The sequence below is a fragment of the Mustela erminea genome, chromosome 20 (genome assembly GCF_009829155.1).
Source record: "Mustela erminea isolate mMusErm1 chromosome 20, mMusErm1.Pri, whole genome shotgun sequence".
NCBI classification, from domain to species: domain Eukaryota; kingdom Metazoa; phylum Chordata; class Mammalia; order Carnivora; family Mustelidae; genus Mustela; species Mustela erminea.
In genome coordinates, this window is record NC_045633.1 from 6,336,829 (window position 1) to 6,354,412 (window position 17,584).

Consider the following 17,584-nt stretch of genomic DNA (forward strand, 5'->3'; position numbering starts at 1 on the left):
AGGAGAAAGAAAGTCTCAAGCAGACTCCGTACTGAGTGTGGAGCCCAACACAGGGCTTGATCCCACCACCTAAGCTGAATGCTTAACCAACTGAGCCACCCAGGTGCCCTTTGGTTGAAAGGAAGTCCCCTTCTTCTTAGGAAAGATGTGTTCTTCCATTGTCTGAGCCAGAGATAAGCCATCGGCATTACCTTCTCTGGTAAAAACATGTCTCCGCAGTATATCCACTTCAGCATGTCAGGAACTGTACCCTGGCTCTATTTTCCATTCCAGACTTCTTCCTGGGGTCCTGGGGGCTCGTGGCCCTGGGTTCTGTGCATTCTCAAAGCCTAACTCTCACATCTGCCCCACTCTGCCTTCTCATCACCTACCCCCTGTAACCTCTGAATCTGCTCCCAGACCACCCCCCACTGATCTGCCTCCTGGTTGACCACATTCTTGGGTTCTGCTTCTCTCTGCCCCAGGGCCTTGGCTTAACCCGGGCTGGGACAGTGCTTGTCCCTGTGTCCCCACTTCGTCTTTGCAGGGTCTATGTTTTCAACATCTCCTCTGCAGCTCATGGGCAAGTCCAACCCCATCCTATCTTTCTTAGACTGACTGAGATGGGGAAATACTCCTGAGAAAATGTGAGAACAGCATGATCTCAATTTTATAAAACCGTTTGTATGTGAAAGCATGGGGGGGTCTAGAAGGAAATATACAGAAATGCTAAATAGTAGTTATTTCTGGAAGCTGGCAATATGCTCCTCGTATGAATGGCCAGATTCACTTTTTGATGAGTGTATGACTTGTGGTGCCAGCAGTTTTGTCTTCCGCGTGGAGTCTTCCTCGGGGAAATTCTTGATTCCCTCTCGTTTTATATTGCTTTTTTAAATCTCATCGTGGCACCAATGTGTCTCGTCTGGTCCTAAAATACCTACTCAAACCAATGGTAGTAATAGCTAGAATTTATTGAGTTCTTACTATGTGCTAAGAGCTGTCCTAAGGGGTTTACATCATTGCCTGATTAAAAGCGGACGTGCTGAGAATGCCGACCAACGCTCCGTCTACTCTTAGAGCCTCAGTTAATCCTTGTGACAATTCCACGACGTTGTTATTCTTACTATCATCCTTCTATAGAAGAAGAAACTAAGGTTTGATGGGGGTCATTCGCTGTAGGTCCGTCAAGTGCCGTCAGGCCAGGTGGGGAATTCGACCAGCTGGGAAGTTCATCCCTGGGGTCTACAGGGGTCTGCAGAGGCCCAGCTTCAGGAGACTGTTTACGTGTGCAAACGTGGGACAGGGCGCCCCATTCTTTTAAAGAGAAGCTGCCAATGAGGCTTTCATCGGACAGATCCTGAATTTTAAATTGCAGCAGCATATTGAATTTAAAAAAAAAAAAAAAAAAAAAAAAAACAAAATAGGCACTAACATACTGCCGGTTTAAATAAATAAATAAATAAAACAAAACAAGCCAAAATGCCAAACAAAATATTCTGTGACCCAGATTTTCCCTAAACATCATGTCCTTTAGAAGAACCAGTCTGGACGACGTCCTCTGGCGCCCTGTAAGGCCCAGACACCTCTCTGTGTCCTACCACACAGGACAGGGCTCTTTAGACCCTGGATCAGCACAATCTTCCTCAGCCAGATAGCAAATATTTTTGGCTTTGCTGTTTCTGCCACAGCGACTCAGCTCTGCCATTTCGGGTGGAAGCCGTCAGCAAAGGGGCACGGTTGCGTTTCAATACAATCTTGTTTACCGACGCAGACATTTTAATTTCATATCATTTTGTGTTTGTCGTGAAACAATATTCTTCTTTTGCTTTTTTTTCCCCCAGCCATCTAAATATGCAGAAACCATTCTTAGCCCAGGGGCTGTGCAGGAACAGGTGGTACGCTGCTTTAGACCCTGAATACTGGTGACTGTTTCTCCAGGAGCTTCCGGTGTTTGCAGCTCTAAGCTCTAGGACCCAGCTGCCCTCTGCTACCTTGGGGAAGGCCCTTGGCACAAGCAGGTGCGGGCATGTGTGTGGCTCCTCATTCCCACATGGTTCTGACTGGTCCGTCTTGGTGGTGTCCACATCCCATCTTCACCTGAACCTTTTCTTCCCATGAACACCTTTGTGGGGGTGCTCAGGTGGCTCAGTTGGTTAGTGTCTGCCTTCAGCTCAGGTCATGATCTCAGGGTTCTGGGATCGAGCGCCGCATCAGGCTCTCTGCTCAGCAGGGGAGTCTGCTCCTCCTTCTCCCTCTGCCCCATCTTGTGTGCTCACGGACACGCCCTCTCTCTCTCTCTCTCTCAAATAAATAAATAAAATCTTAAAAAGAAAGAAAGAAAAAGAAAGCCTTTGCAGTGTATGTCAAACAACTAACAATTGTTGGTCCCACAACCACCGCCTTTGCCCTGCTCGGTAGCCCCCAACGAAGATCATGGAAAAACCACAGTTGATGGAAAAACCACTGGTCCCGTTCATTGCCACAGTCAAGAGCTGTGGATGGACCACAAAATTATCATAAAGCCGCCTGGTGACAGACGTTGCTGGAAGAGAGTATAACTCACAATAGTGGTTAAGAACTCTGGCTTTGGAGTAGGGCAGATTTCCATCGAACCTGCCCCTTGTAGCTGTGTCCCTTCACTGAACCTCTTTCCTCACCTGTCAAAAGGAATCATAATACCAGGTACTTCATAAGGCTGTTTTGAGAGCTGAAGAGGATAAAACACGTACAGGGCTTCGGATGGCACCCGGTACGTGGTACGTGGTACGGGCTCTGCGTGTGTGACTTAGTCTGGTTTCTTATCCAGCTCGCTGGAAGGGAATGGGGATTATAAACTAAGAGGAGTATGTGAATGGAACGCTAAAATCTAAACAAGAGAAAAACAAAAGTGTTTTTTTTTTTCATATCAGGGAAGAAGTTATAAGTTTGTGTTTTCTTCCAAGAATATCCTGGAGACTGCAAACTTCTCTCCAGGACCACCCCCCACCCCTTGTTGGTGCTGAGTCCGTTCTTTGCCTGGTGAGCGGAGAATCAGAAGCAAGAGGGTGCTTCACATACGGCATCGCATTTACTGGGAAATGCCTCTGGCTTGAAGCCTACTTATAGCAGGGGTTAAATGCATGGCACTCTTTATTATAAGATTATTATTGACATAATAATAATGGCTGCCATCCACAGTGCAACAGTGAAAACCACAGGCTTTGAAGCTCGGATTCAGATATCGATTCTTCTCCTCTCCTGCTGTGACACCTCAGTCTCTTCTGTGATCTGGGTTACCTCATCATCACATGTCAGGATCAATAGCCCCTACCTCCCAGGGCAGTGGACAAGAGTAAATGAGAGAAGGGAGGTAAGGTTTCAGCTCTGCGCTTGGCCCAAGGGAAGCATTAATAAGCGCCGGTTGCTATCACGGCACGCCTAGAGTTTTGCAAAAAATGCAAAAGTGATGTCATCTTCATACATGGCCTTATTTAATCCTTACAGTAGCTTGGCTGAAATAGGAGGGCAGATCTGCCTGGTCTGCTGTCCCGTGGCGCCACCCGGCCCCTCCCCCTCCACACCCGGTTCTCAGGCGGCGACACAACAGCGATGCGTAATTCCGTGCTGTGTTACAGTGAGGAGTTCGGAAATTGTTGTCATTTATAAGAACTGGCAGAGCCATTAGCTGCCCCAGAGATCGGTTAATTGGTTGGTTAACAAACACCCACAAGGATTCTCAAACACCCAGAATGATTTAAGTCAAACTGATATTGAAGGACAAAAGGAAGCAAATCTGGCAGTTTCCCCCAAGAGGAACCTGTGCAGTCTGTGCCTCCCGGAAGGCGTGGGCCACACAGCAGAGCACAGCTGGCTGTGACCAGGGGCGGGGGGCGGGGGATGAGGGGGCCGTGAGGGGACAGTCCTGTGTCAGCTAAGAGCAGGATCAGGGACAGGGGGCTACTCCTGAACCCCTGCCCACGACTGACACCCGGGAGTCCCCCAACCTTGGCTGGAACGCAGGCTCTCCTGCAGACTGTGCGAGTGCATGCAAAATCCTCCTGCTCAGTTTCCTCATCTGTAATGGGAAATTAACACACAAATTCCGTTTCCTCCTCCTTTTCTCTCTCACCCAATGGAAGGTGGGGGATAGATAAGGCAAGACAGTCCTCATAATGAATGATTGTGTTCCATGGCGATTTGCTCTTCTCCATAGATCCCAACATCATGCAAAGTCTAGGAAGCAGATTTTCTAGAAAATGAAGTCTTCTGCTGCTTTTTTTTTTTTTTAATTAATTTTCCTCCACTGCCGGTCTCTCTTGTGTGCCCTAGGACAGGTGCAGAGGAACCAGCGTATGCACAGCCTGCACCAACCAGGGAAGGTTCTCCACTGCGGAGGGGGAGGACCCAGGGGCGCTGGCTCCTCCCCCCAGCTCAGGCCCACGTTTGTTTCCACAGGGGCTTTCCGAGGAGTGTGCAAGAAAATCGATCACTTCCCCGAAGATGCTGACTATGAACAAGACACAGCGGAGTATCTCCTGCGTGAGTTCCCACTTCTGGGGTCTCCCCTGGAGGGGGTGCGGGCAGCCCTGCAGTCGCGCGGCTGCCTCTGAGGCTCCTCCGTACACATCCCTGGAAATGGATCCTTCCAAAGGAGCTTCTGGGGACCTTGGCTACTAGACAGAGACTTTCAAGTGATTCTGATATCTGAGTCTCTTTAAAGTCCATGAACTAGAAATACAAGGGGGAGAAGTAGGTGAGTCAAAACTAAAAGGCTCTTTTTAGTCTGCTGAGGAGAAAATCTAAGGGATTTTCTTCAACCGGAATACCAGTTTTCACCTTCCCGAGAGAGCTGAGTCGAGGTGCTAATGGGTGATGAGCTAATGGGTAAAGCACAGTCCTAAGGGCAAGCTCTGGGAGGTTAAGTGCAAACCCAAATTCACGTGTCTGCAGTCCTATTGGGGTAGGGCCAGCATCTTCCTGGGATTGTCCCCAGGCTGGTAAGCTGGGTATGATATGGGACAAGGCAGCACTTGGGAGGCAGCAGAGTGCAAGGTGGCTTAGCATAAGGGCTCTGGGTCCTGGTTGACCTGGGCTTGTATGCCCTAACTCTCTGCTGGCTGGGTTAAACCTGAGTGCACTGCTTTCATTACCTTTCCATCTCCCAACTATTCTTCTCCAGTCAGAAATGGAGATGATAGCATCATCGATGTGATAGGCTCGTGAAAATTAAATGAGCTCACAAGCATTACACTCAGCCCGGGGCCCAGCGTGGCGTCAGTGAAGCAATATAGGATCAGCCCCTTTCTGTTGCAGGGGACAAGCACTAGCACAGTCCAGGGGCAGATGTGCACCTGCCGTTGATCCAGGCCCAAAGAGACTTTGACATTTCATGTAATCTAAATGTAACTTCTTCAACAAGAATGCGTGTCAAGTTCACTCAAAGAGGAATTTCAAAGGTGTTGACTAATCTATTACTAAGGAATGTTAAGTGTAAAGTTCGCCCCTTTTTAAACTGTTATTATAAATAAAAACTTTAAGAAACTGTCCTACGCAAGATTATGTTTGTAACTTGTAGCTCAAGAAGAGTGGTTTTAAAATTAGAACCATTTGTGGCCGTGCTCACACCTTTTAGTCTGCAGATGAATGAGCCCTGAATCGTGTAACAATGTTTGTTATGTAGTTATTATAGCAGGGTCAATTAAGAAAGTCAGTTTTCAGCTAATTTTTGAAACCTAAACACACCATTTCTTTTTCCAGTCCTTGTGCAGCTACTAGGATTTACCCAAATGCCTACTAGGATTTGTGCCAGCAGCTCAGAAAAACTTGGTATGGGGAACACAGAGCCTGCTTAGAGATGGAGCTCTGTGCTTGGACCTCCTCCGAAGAATAGCTTTAAATTCATCTCCAGTGGGGTTTTACTGAGTGCCCATCATTTCTCTTTGTTTATCCTTCCTGCTTTAATGAAACATTGTGATGTTTGCCCCGCTGGAGGTGAAACAGAGCTGTAACTTCTATTTCACAACTCCCAGAACGGATTTTCAGTTTTTCAGCTTCAGATTTTCAGCTTCCCTGAGGTGGATTGCTTTTCAAACAAAATACTTTGCTCCCCTCGGGGAAAGTGAGGTCCTCGCCCCTCCCACAGGCCACCCCTCCTTCACCATTAGCCACAGAACCAGGTTAAGGTTCAGGGGAAGCCTCTATGAGAAGCCTCTACAAGCACACAGATGTCCTGTGAGGAATTTTGGAATCCCTGACCCTAGCACAGAGAACCAGGGCACGTTCCCGCGGGACTCTCCAGACCCCTCCAATGTGTGAGGGGCCATCCCTGCTGTGACCGCCCCGTCGTGGGACTGGGACTCGTACTGATTTTTCTGCTGTTTCCTCGTTCTTGAGTGCTGTTGGGACAGGTTATAGCTTCACCATAGAGCATAAGGCTCACTAGCCCACAAGACCTACGGACAAGAGACTCCCCATAATATAGCCCTGACGTGGCCAGGTCCTACTCCGATGCCCATGGTAGAATTACACTGCAACAAACGGCCCTCCCCATCCTTAAAACCACAACATACCCCCAGGAAGTTGGGGGTAGAGAAACGGTAAAGGAAGGAAGGTGGGGAGGAAGGGGAGAAGACAATAAAACCTTTTTGTTTTGAACCTACCATGTGCCCACGGGGTTAAATGAAAGTAGAGTAGATAACCCTGACTCGGAGAAAATGGCAGAAGCAAATGTCCTGAGGCAGACACCTGCAGCCACATATCTCATCTGTGGGCTAAACAGTGGGGTCTGGCCACCAGTTGGTTGCCACAGGGCTACTCCAGCCACAGTCACAAATCTCACAGCCACCCATTTCAAATCTATGCCTTAATAACCAATGCAGTTCAATAGCGTCAAACGTCCATAATTATTTCCTTTGGACATAATCTTATTTACCAAAAGAAAAATTTTTTAAACTACTCTTTTAATCAATTGAACTTATCCCATTGAATATTCAAGCAATCCCTGTCAATACACAATGCAAATGAACACTTTAAAGGTTTGTTCACGTTCAAGTTTGTTGGAAACCACTGAGGCAGATCAACCCCTATTGGTAGGGCCCTGGGCTGAGGGTCCAAATGGAAACCCATAAGTCATATGCATAAATACTGAGAAGTTATAAAGAAGCTATGCCCACGCTCGGGCTCGTGTGCCCACTTAGGACCCCAGCGCCCCCTCCCTGGGGCTATCCCCTGACCTGGGGACTAAAGGAAGCAGGGGGTCCAGCCTTTCCCAAAACTTGACCATGGAAGCAGAAGAATGGGAAAGACACTGTTTTCAGGCTCCGGGTCTGCCCAGATCCCAACACTGGGTGATTTGGGGGTGGCCGTCTTCAAACAAAAGCAAGAACTTTCCATTTTCTTATCCTTAAGAGAACATCAGACTGCCCTCAGACGCTCCCCCTCATTTCTCCATCATCCCTCCCAGGCCACCCTCTTGGCTAACTCAGCTAGCAAACTTCCAGAAAACTTTTTCCACGAGACCGAATAAAACACCAGTCATCACGTTGTAAAAACCGCCTGGCGGTTGGCACGTAAGCCCCTCTGTGCAGTGGGGAACAGAAACAGCGGGAGGTGGGTTCCCACAAATATGGGGCCTGAAAGCCTTGAACTTTCAGCTTTGAAATCCCCAAGGCCAAAAATGACCTCATGACCCTTCCTGCTGCACCTGCTCGTACCCCGCGGCATTCTGGGTGGCACCAGGGGCTCAGCGGCCGAGCGCCAAACATAGGCATGGTCCTCAGCTGTTCTATCTCCTACTGCCCACTGCCACTGGTGGCTCTACCTTAGAAATGTATCTTCGGTCCCACAGCTTCTCACCACCTCCAGCCTACCACCCTGGCCCCAGTCAGCTCACGTCTGGCTTCCATGGCCCTTGTGGCCCCAAGAGCTCGCCCTTCCAAGAGCCCCACAGTGTTCAGCGCTCTCCTGTTACTATCTTGACATTTTTTCATGATTTGGGAACAAGAGGCCTTGCCTTTTCATTTTGCACTGGGTCCTGCAAATTAGGCAGTTGTTCCTACCGTCAACTCAACTGACTTGGGATCCCACGAGGCTGGGGATCCCTGTTCTTTTGTACACTAACAAACACGGAATTTGTTCAACTGGTATATTCCGGTCGGGACATAGAAGGAAATAACCTTATACCGGTTGGGTGAATACTGGGACCCCCACCTTTATACTGGTTGGGGGCATACTGAGGCCCCCCTCCCATAGAATCCCTCCTTCAGAACCTTAGGCACCCCAGGACTCAGCACAGCCCAAGTGCATTTAATAGGCACACAGTGACATCGTTGAATGAATAAATGAACTCATTTGTTCCTTGGGTGACTGAGTGGGCATTAAGTGAGGATTGCCAGAGCCAGTGCTATGCAGATGTAGGTGTGTCCCGGGAAAGATTCTGCATTTTGGTGAACAGCATATGATCTGATGGGAACCTTTGGATGTGGGGCTGGTACCATAATTGGCAGGGTCCCGTGCAAATGAAAACCCCAGGTTCCTCATTCAAAACACAGGCAAAATGCTTTTTCTTTTCTTCTGTTCTCTCTCTCTTGATCGGTCATGGTGTCTTTCATTTGCTATTTCATGTCAAACTACCCCCAGGGTGGGGGGCACAGAGACACTCAATGGGGGGAATGTGTAGCTTTGCATGCCTGGGGTTTACACCTAACCCTGGTTCTTCCTTTGCCCATGCCTAGCCCCCACCAGGAATGAAAGTTAGCAGTGATCCTTGGCTGGGGCAGGAGAATGGGCAGCTAAGGTCCTGTCCCAGGGGAATGGAGAGGTAGAGAGCTGATGGGTGGTGGGATCCCCTGTGAGTCAAGGCTCCAAGCCCCCCACCGCACACCCCATTTCCACATCAGACTTCACTTCTAAAACATAACGCGAGGGACACCTGCGTGGCTAACCGTCCAACTCTTGATCTCAGCTCAGGTCTTAATCTCAGGGTCGTGAGTTCAAGCCCCGCGTTGGGCTCCATGCTGAGTGTGAAGCCTACTCAAACACACACGCTCCATTCAAAGATAAAATGATGAAGAACTTCAGGACGGTGACTGCAGAGCCTTACCAGCAAGCACAGGGCCCTGAGCAACCGCGCTAGTCTGACGCCCATGTTGGAAGCATGTCTTGTCCTGCTCATGCGCTATTTTCCCCCTGGGCACTGTGTGCCCCAGGTTGGGTGGAGCCTGGGGCCGGCAGGGACGCCGTTGGAACCGTCCCCCCTTCTCTCCGCAGGGGCTGTGAGGGCCTCCAGTGTCTTCCCCATCCTCAGCGTCACACTGCTGTTCTTTGGCGGGCTCTGCGTGGCAGCCAGCGAGTTCCACCGAAGCAGACACAATGTCATCCTCAGCGCGGGCATCTTTTTCGTCTCTGCAGGTGAGCAGCTGGCCCCAGCCTAGACATTTTCCCAGACACCCAACCCCAAGCCGGGCCCATGAGGACAAAGCAGTGCTATTCGGGGTTCCGTGCAAGGAAAGGGGGAGGAAATACTCGACTTGTGTTAAGCGTGAGGAGCCAGAGACTTTCATGAGAACCAAAGGTGCCGACACGCTAGCAGGGGCATGATGGAAAGGCAAGAGGAGATAAGGGAGAAGGGTCAGCAGAGGGAGAGAGAGGCTGGTTAGTAAGAGAGCGTGTGTGACCCTGGAAAGACTCGGGTTTGAACCGCGGGGGTCCACGAATACCCAGATTTTTTTTACAGATCCGTACAGTAGTATAAATGGATTTCCTTAATGACATTTTCATTTCTCTAGTTTACTTTCTAGTAAGAATACAGTATAGAAGACCTAGGACATACAACGTATGTGTTAATGGACTGGGTCTGGTAAGGCTTCCAGTCAACAGTAGGCAATCAGCAGTTAAGTTTTTGGAAAGTCAAAAGTTACACACAGATTTCTGACTGGGGGGGAGGGGTCAGCACCCCTAACTCCGTATTGTTCAAGAGGCAACTGTCTAGGTTCACACACGGAGGGCATGTGTATGTAATGGGACTGGCTCAGCTTGGCTCAGCTTATTTTAACAGGGTCCAACTTTCTGTTCGCTGGGACCTACTCATGTATGGCTCTGGCTGCTTGAGACATGGCAGCGTCCCAAGGGCTCAGATTCTCATATTGTTCAAGGCGTCTCTGGGAGCAAGGTAGAAAGCCAGCAGCCCAAAATGCTCTCCAGGAAAACTTCACAATCAGTAGCTGGCCTGACCAGAAGGTGGCAAGAGGGATGAGAGACGGTCTTAGTTCAGGAAGGGTCCCCTGCACTGCCTTCTCTCTTCCCTCTTGCACCTATTCCGTGTTCTCTTCCTCCTAGATTTACCTCCTCTCCCTAACTAATAATAGTATCTACTTCACCGGTGTTGTTGGAAGGAGGCTGAGCATAAGAAGCGCAATATTTTTTTTTTTTTAGTTTACTTATTTATTTTTTTTAGTAATCTCCACAACCAGCATGGGGCTCGAACTCACAACCCCAAGGTCAAGAGTTGTGTGGTCTTCCAACTGAGCCCAGCTGGGGCACCTCAATATCATTTTCTAGTCCTGGAAAAGCAACAAGAACATAGTTCCAAAGTCTAAGGCCCAGCGTCCTGCTCTCCTGCTTCCCTCTAAGAACTTATTCCCATTTCTTCCCCCACTGTGTCCCTTCTGGGAAAGGAGGAAGCTGGACTGCATCCAGCTCCGAGTCTCTGGACACCAACTCCAGCAACAGACCAGGGAGGGAGCCGCCATCTTGCCGTGGGGGTGTGGTCAGCCCAAAGGTGGCCATGGCCCCTGACCAAGCTGTGTGCAGACTGATGGTAACAACTGGCAAATCCAGGACTTTGTGTGGTTTTGAGGCACTTTCTAGTCACTGGTGGCCCATCCAGACCTCCTGGGCTCCGACCCACCTGGAGGGAAATGGATTGTGCTGACATTTGGGTTTCCCGTACAGAAGATCATTATTTTGTCCCCCAAGGGGATTATCAGGAAAGAGCGTGTCACCAGCAACATTTTTTCTCACGAGGGTACTGTGAGAGATGGTAGGTGGACACATGGGACACATGGGAACCGCGAAACAGGCAGGGCAGTGGTGAAAGCCCTGAGGGGAGGCGAGAAGTTTGGGATCTATTCCTGGATAACCTCCCCCATCTCCCCAAGGAACCTGAAAAGCCTCAGCTTTTCCACCTATAAAATGGAAGTTGCAGAAGAGCCCACACTCTCTAAGACTCTTTCTTGCTCGGCTATTCTAAGGATTTGTGGCTTGGGGCAAAGAATCAAGAACTTTTATTGAACACCGGGCAGGCACCATGCATAAGGCTGAAGAGTGAGGGCTCTGAAGCCAGGCTGCGTGCTGCCAATCTTGGCTCTGCGACTTCCCAGCTGTATAACCTTGCACAAGTCTCTCAACGTCCCTGTGACTCCGTTTCCCTATCTGAAAAGTAGGGGTAATAACACCCGACCTCTTGAAGCTGTTAAGAGGCAGACATGAGCTGGTATCCATAAACTGCCTAGAACAGCACCTAACACAATCTCACTGCTTACTACGTAGTAGCTGAGGCACAAGACGTTGCGCTGTTGAATTCTCACGCCAACACCATTCACTTTCTTGTTTTGTACATCGCACTGCACACTCGCTCCAGTCAGACTCTCAGCGAGGACATGAGGCCATCACAATGAATGAGACCAAGGCAGATCTGCCCTCAAGGAGCTGAGAGTCCAGGGCATTGCCCACCCGCCTCTTGTCCTTCCTAAAATTTGTTCCTGGAATCTAAATCCACCATGGCCAAGAGACAGTGCTGGGTTCAAATCCCACCTCTACCATTTCCTAGCACTGTCAATGTGGGAAGTGATGTACCTTCTCTAGGCTCAGTTTCCCCATCTAGGAAAGAGGGTCGGTGCCTGGCTAGCTCAGATGGAAGAGTGTGCGACTCTTGATGTCGAGGTTGTGAGTTTGAGTCCCACGTTGGGTGCAGAGATCACTAACAAATAAATAAACTTTAAAAGAGGGTTAATTTTTTTTTTTTTTACAGCAGGTCTGTTGCAATACTTAAGATGGTGCATATTAAGACTTTGCCCAGTGCCTCGCACATCGGAAGGCCCCTATAAGTAAATGGCGACCCCTTCGCCCCCTGCCTCCTTTAACCTGGTCTGACATCTAGGTCTCTCTTTAAATTGCTCCCCCTCCTCTCACCCCATCGAGACTTCCCTTGGGGGCTCCCCAAACTTTGCCACCAAAATTTCCCTGCTAGCAGAGAAGAAAAAAAAAAATGGCCCTGGGGAGTGGAGAGTAGGGTAGGGGGGCATCGCTAGAAGCAGCCTTCAGTGAGCTGAAATGTCTTTGAAGTCTGTCTCCCATTTACACTTAAAAATTCATGTGAATTCTGCTCTCTCCTCCTTATTTTATCCGTGTTCATTTTAATATAAAAGAATGTGTCTTCCCTACTAATCTTCAAGCCGAGTTGACACTCCAGACAGAGGAGCAGTTTTTCATCCTGTGGTTTCCTGCAGCCTGACATACGGCTGTCTGTGTCAACCCCCATATTTAGAAATAGCCCAGTGATTAGAACTCACAGCCGACCTGCTAGATGCCTGCACAGGGTAATGCCAAGAGGGGACAGGGCAGAAGCAGACCACCGCACCCCGCCCCCACCACCTTCTAGAAGCAAGTCCCAGATGGAGCAGGCCAGAGATCATAGTCAAATACTAACTCCCCCTTAATACATGTGCCCCAATGAGTCAAAACGGCCCAGCTTTAACCCTTTAGTTGCTGAACTGTAGGGAGATCGTGAGGACCCCCCCAGGAAGAGTCTGGGGCCGTAAGGACCAGAGATGGAGCACAGACAGCCACTGGATATGGTTATTTACCAGCTGGTGCTAGGAACTGTAACGAGGGCCAGTCCCCATTTAGCATCACCTAAATTTGGAGACAAGGAGGTACCAGCTGATACACCAACCTCCCTGAGTCATTGTTGGCATCAAGGCCTAGATGAGGCCCTTGAAGCAAAGAGACAAAAAGAGACATTCCACCTTTGGAACAGGAATGTGAGAAAGGTGGGGTGTCCAACTCTTGGTTTGGAGGCTCAGGTCATGATCGCAGGGACGTGGGATCGAGCCCCACGTCAGACTCGGTGCTCAGCGAGGAGTCTGCTTGAGATTCTCTCTCTCCATCTGCTGCCCACCCCCTCACTGGCGCTCTCTAAATAAATAAATAAATAAAATCTTTAAGAAAAAAAAATAATGTGAGAAAGGCGGTCAGAGATGATCACACCCCTGGGCCCTCAGGTTCTATTGTTTTCTTACCACTCCCTACAAAATCAGTTTACCCTCCAGGTAACAACTTCCAAGCGCCTCTCCATTGGCACCAGGGGGACGCACACCTTGCCTGCTGGGGACAGCAGCTGCACAGTCCCCAATTCCCGATGCTCAAACGACAGCTAATCTAAAGCACGATCTTATCCTGTGCAGATGAAAAGACTTAGGAAGCTACTCTCCCTGCCCCTTGGGTTCACTAGCTCCCCACGCTGCAGGGGCAGCCCCATCTACGTCCACCAGACAGCCACTTTTGGACCCTCCTGAAGCACGTCCGACCAACATGTTCACGCGTCCCTCTTCTCGAAACCTGTTCTCTCTGCTGCCTCTTATTTTAGCTCAAGATGTCACCAACCTCCTGGTCAGCCCAGTGAAAGCCCTGCGCAACCCTATGCAAGGTCCCCTTGTCTTCAAACCCTAGGGGCTTACCTGGTCCGCCTCCCTTTGCTTCTGAACTGTTTTATACGCGTCTCTGGCCGAGCCCTTCCTGTATTTTGCTCTAATTGCCTTCATGTGTCCGTCTCTCCCACTAACATGGAGGAACTCAGAAGCAGGGACCTGCATCTCCCTCCTTTTAGTGTCCTCATGATTTAGTGCCAAAGAGAGTTTTTTTGGTTTTGGGGTTTTTTGTTTGTTTTTTAAGATTTTACTAATGTATTTGACAGAGAGACAGTGAGAGAGGGAACATAAGCCCAGGGAGTGGGAGATGAAGAAGCAGGCTTCCTGCTGAGCAGAGAGCCCCATGTGGGGCTCAATCCCAGGAGCCTGGGATCATGACCTCAGCCGAAGTCAGGTGCTTGACACCTGAGCCACCGAGGTGCCCCGCAAAGATTAGGTTTTGATGCAATGAATGGCTTGTACGGGAAAACACAAGCATCCTGAGCCCGCCCACACTTGCTATTGGAATAGGGTGTGTTCTGCAGCTAAACGCATGCCACCTGGGAGCGGGCAGCAGCATCCTCATTTCCCAAGGGACACACCGTGCAAGAAAGGCCCAGGGTTTGCATTTCCCAGCCATAAGCCCATGCTCCGTGTCTCCCTGTTCAAACGACAGTTACCTCCGCCGTGTACAAAAGATGTCTTTTTCTCTTCCCCTCTCTTAGGGTTAAGCAACATCATCGGCATCATAGTTTATATATCAGCCAATGCTGGAGACCCCGGGCAGCGTGACTCCAAAAAGAGCTACTCCTATGGCTGGTCCTTTTATTTCGGGGCCTTTTCTTTCATCATCGCAGAAATTGTGGGAGTCGTGGCTGTGCACATCTATATCGAAAAACATCAGCAGTTACGTGCCAAATCCCACTCGGAGCTCCTGAAGAAATCTACCTTTGCCCGCCTTCCACCCTACAGGTATAGATTCCGGAGGCGGTCAAGCTCCCGCTCCACGGAGCCCAGATCCCGAGACCTGTCCCCCATCAGCAAAGGCTTCCACACCATCCCTTCCACTGACATCTCCATGTTCACACTCTCCCGGGACCCCTCAAAGATCACCATGGGGACCCTCCTCAATTCCGACCGGGACCACGCTTTTCTACAGTTCCACAACTCCACGCCCAAAGAGTTCAAAGAGTCGCTGCATAACAATCCGGCCAACAGGCGCACCACGCCCGTCTGAACTTGACCTCTGCCCTCTGGCCTCCAGCCCCAGCACAGCCTGGGGGCAACGTACAGAGGCAGCTTTGAGGTTGCATGGCATGGTCCTCGTGATGGTATTACTTTTTACAAAGAATGAAACCAAATGGACTCAGCCCTCCCCCACCCTCGGCCCCTGGCCCTCCGGGTCCTAACCCACCTCCCCCCCTCCAAACCCCCCCCCATCTTCCCCAACTTTTCAAGCCCATCCCATGATGTCATTTCTCTCTCTGTGTATCTGTGCCAGATGTTTTCCTCTCTTCCTTCTTTACTGGAAGGACCTGCACATTCTTCCCTCCTTGGAAGAGGACTTTACTCAAAGTCACTGGTGGTGGCTGGGGGAGGGGGGGGTGGATCCCCGAGTCCCCAGGCGCGTGCAACTGTCCCCACTGCCCACTCACACAAATCCTCGGGACACCAGCCGCTCAGGTGGCCCCGAGGGAGGCATTCACCTTTACGTGTTAGAAAAACATGACCAGAAATCAAGATGTCAGAGCCCCCAAAGCAGCTAATGTAATAAGCACCCATGTTATTAAAGGTTTTGCCTTGTTGTAACCAACCAAGCTGGGGGTGTTCTGTTTCTTCCGGCCCCTTCCTGCGCAGACTGGCTGCCTACCCATGGCACTGGCTCACCTCTGTGTTGGAAGCGGAGCTTTGCTCATCTAACCGCCACCCTGTCCCCCTCCCCCACCACCTTGAGACTAGCAAGTTGCCCCCGCCAGTGTCAGAGTGGGCCTGTCCCTCACCTGAATCCCTGCAGGCCAGCTGGCGGCAAGCGTGTGTTCCAAAAAAATCTGGCCCTGGCTCCCAGGAGCTCTAGGAGCTGGGACGAGTCCACATCACCTTCAGGCCTCGGTCCTCTCACCTGTAAAATGGAACACGGTATAGCGCCCTCCTCCGCGCAGCTGTGAGGCTCCCATCGAGTGCCCCCTGTGAAATGAGTAGCACATGGTGAAGAACTGATACATGCAGTTTTAGTGTTTGGATGCGTTCTCAGCAGCCGGAGCGTTATCGGAGTCAGCTTGGGCGGCGGTAACCAAAAACACCACAGACAGGGGGGCTATTGCCGCAGATGCTTCCTTCACACCGTCCTGGAGGCTGGGAAGTCTGAGCGCGGGGAGGGCGCCCGCAGATTTGGTTCTTGGTGAGTGTGGGTGAGGGTCCAGACTGGCTGGGGTCTGGAGGTGCTCTCCAGGGAAGAATTCTCCCCGAGGTGGAACAAAAGAGATAAAAGGTTATCAAATACACTGCCAGGGAGCCGCGGGCGGGGCAAGCAGAGAGACTGCCTGACACGCGGTGGTGGTGAGGGGCCGCAGTTATAGGGCAGAGGGAAGGAGTAGGGAGGCAGATGGAATCTTCTCTTCCTTGGAAAGCTTAGGTTGGTTGGAAGTCGTCCGTTGGTCGGTGAGGGCCTGTGGCTTAATGAGCCTGTTTGCGCTCAGCCTGCTGGTCGCCGTGGGCTCTTTTGCCTGGTGCGACGTTCCATGGCTCGAGCCACTTGCTTAAAAGCATCCTCTCCAGGGAGGGCTCTCCTCCTTGTTTGCAGAGGGCCGCCTTCTCACACGGCCAGCGGAGCGTGGCGCTCTTGATCTTGATCTTGATGTGTCTCTGTCTCTGTCTCTCCTTCTTAGGAAGCCACTCATCTCAGCACGGGGGCCCCACCTTCATTGGCCTCATGGACCCCTCATTACCTCCCAAAGGCCCCATCTGCAAATACCATCACAATGAGGGTCAGGGGGCTTCCACGTATGATTTCAGGGGGTGGGATACACAGTCCACAGCAAGCATTACTGCAAGAAGGCAGAAGCCAAATGGGAACAGTTCTATATGGGGAGGTGGGGGTGGGAGGGGGGCTTCTGCTGCCAACACTGACTTCCTGGAGTGTGTTTTTGGCCCACGCCCCACCATTTCCCACTGCCCGCCTAGCTGTCCCACCTAGGGCTCTGGTTCCCACAGAGGGCATGGGCAGGGTCCCGAGAGCTCAGGCTTACTGCGTGCTGCCAGGTGTGGGGCTGAGTTCTAGCACGGTACACACCCTCCCAGTGACAGTCCCCAGTCTACCCAGTCTAGTTGCCAAGGAAGAGAGGTTACATGACCCGCCCAGACGTCACCCCCACTAGGGGCCGGGAGCCCCAGGGAGCAAGGCACCTGCCTGCACCCACAAGGTCACTTTGCCCAGCACAGACTCCCACCGACTCTTTTCTTTTAACACTTAAGAGTCATTGCATGCAAATCACACTCACACACATCCAATGAGCTCCTTGAATCCTTAAAACAGCCCTGTGTGTAGTAGAAATTACTCTCCGCGTTTTGGCAAGCGAGGAAAAGGGAGCAAAGAAAGTGTCTTAGGTGCTAACGAGCAGAGCTGGAATGGATGCCCCCCTGGGTTCCCGAACTTGAGTGACATCTTCATCTTCCAGCATTTTCCAGACCTGTCATGGGGTACTACGTCAACCCCTGAGAAGTTCCTCGTTTTTCTTTAAACTAACTTGCTTTTTACTTCAATAAATGTATCTGGTAGTGAACATTCTGTCATTCCCTGAAAAGGAAAGAGGAGACTCAGGAGCTGTAAGCAAGGGGCAACCGGGAAAATAAATACAATAAAAACAAAACAATCATGCCGTCTTCTAGCTGCTGCCTGATCTTTCCGAAAAGGATATAACCAGAGTGCTGGGAAGATCTTCAAG

General features: G+C 50.5%; 1 protein-coding gene across 1 annotated transcript in view; it reads left to right on the forward strand.

Annotated features, from left to right (window-relative positions):
* The window catches only part of CACNG3 (calcium voltage-gated channel auxiliary subunit gamma 3), an 82,584-nt gene extending 67,124 nt beyond the window's left edge, over positions 1-15,460 (forward strand). The window contains exons 2-4 of the mRNA XM_032328538.1: positions 4,414-4,497; positions 9,226-9,366; positions 14,369-15,460. Coding sequence (XP_032184429.1) covers positions 4,414-4,497; positions 9,226-9,366; positions 14,369-14,880 — 737 coding nt within the window. The 3' untranslated portion in view covers positions 14,881-15,460. The remainder of the gene's footprint in view (positions 1-4,413; positions 4,498-9,225; positions 9,367-14,368) is intronic.
* The last annotated feature ends 2,124 nt before the right edge of the window (positions 15,461-17,584 follow it).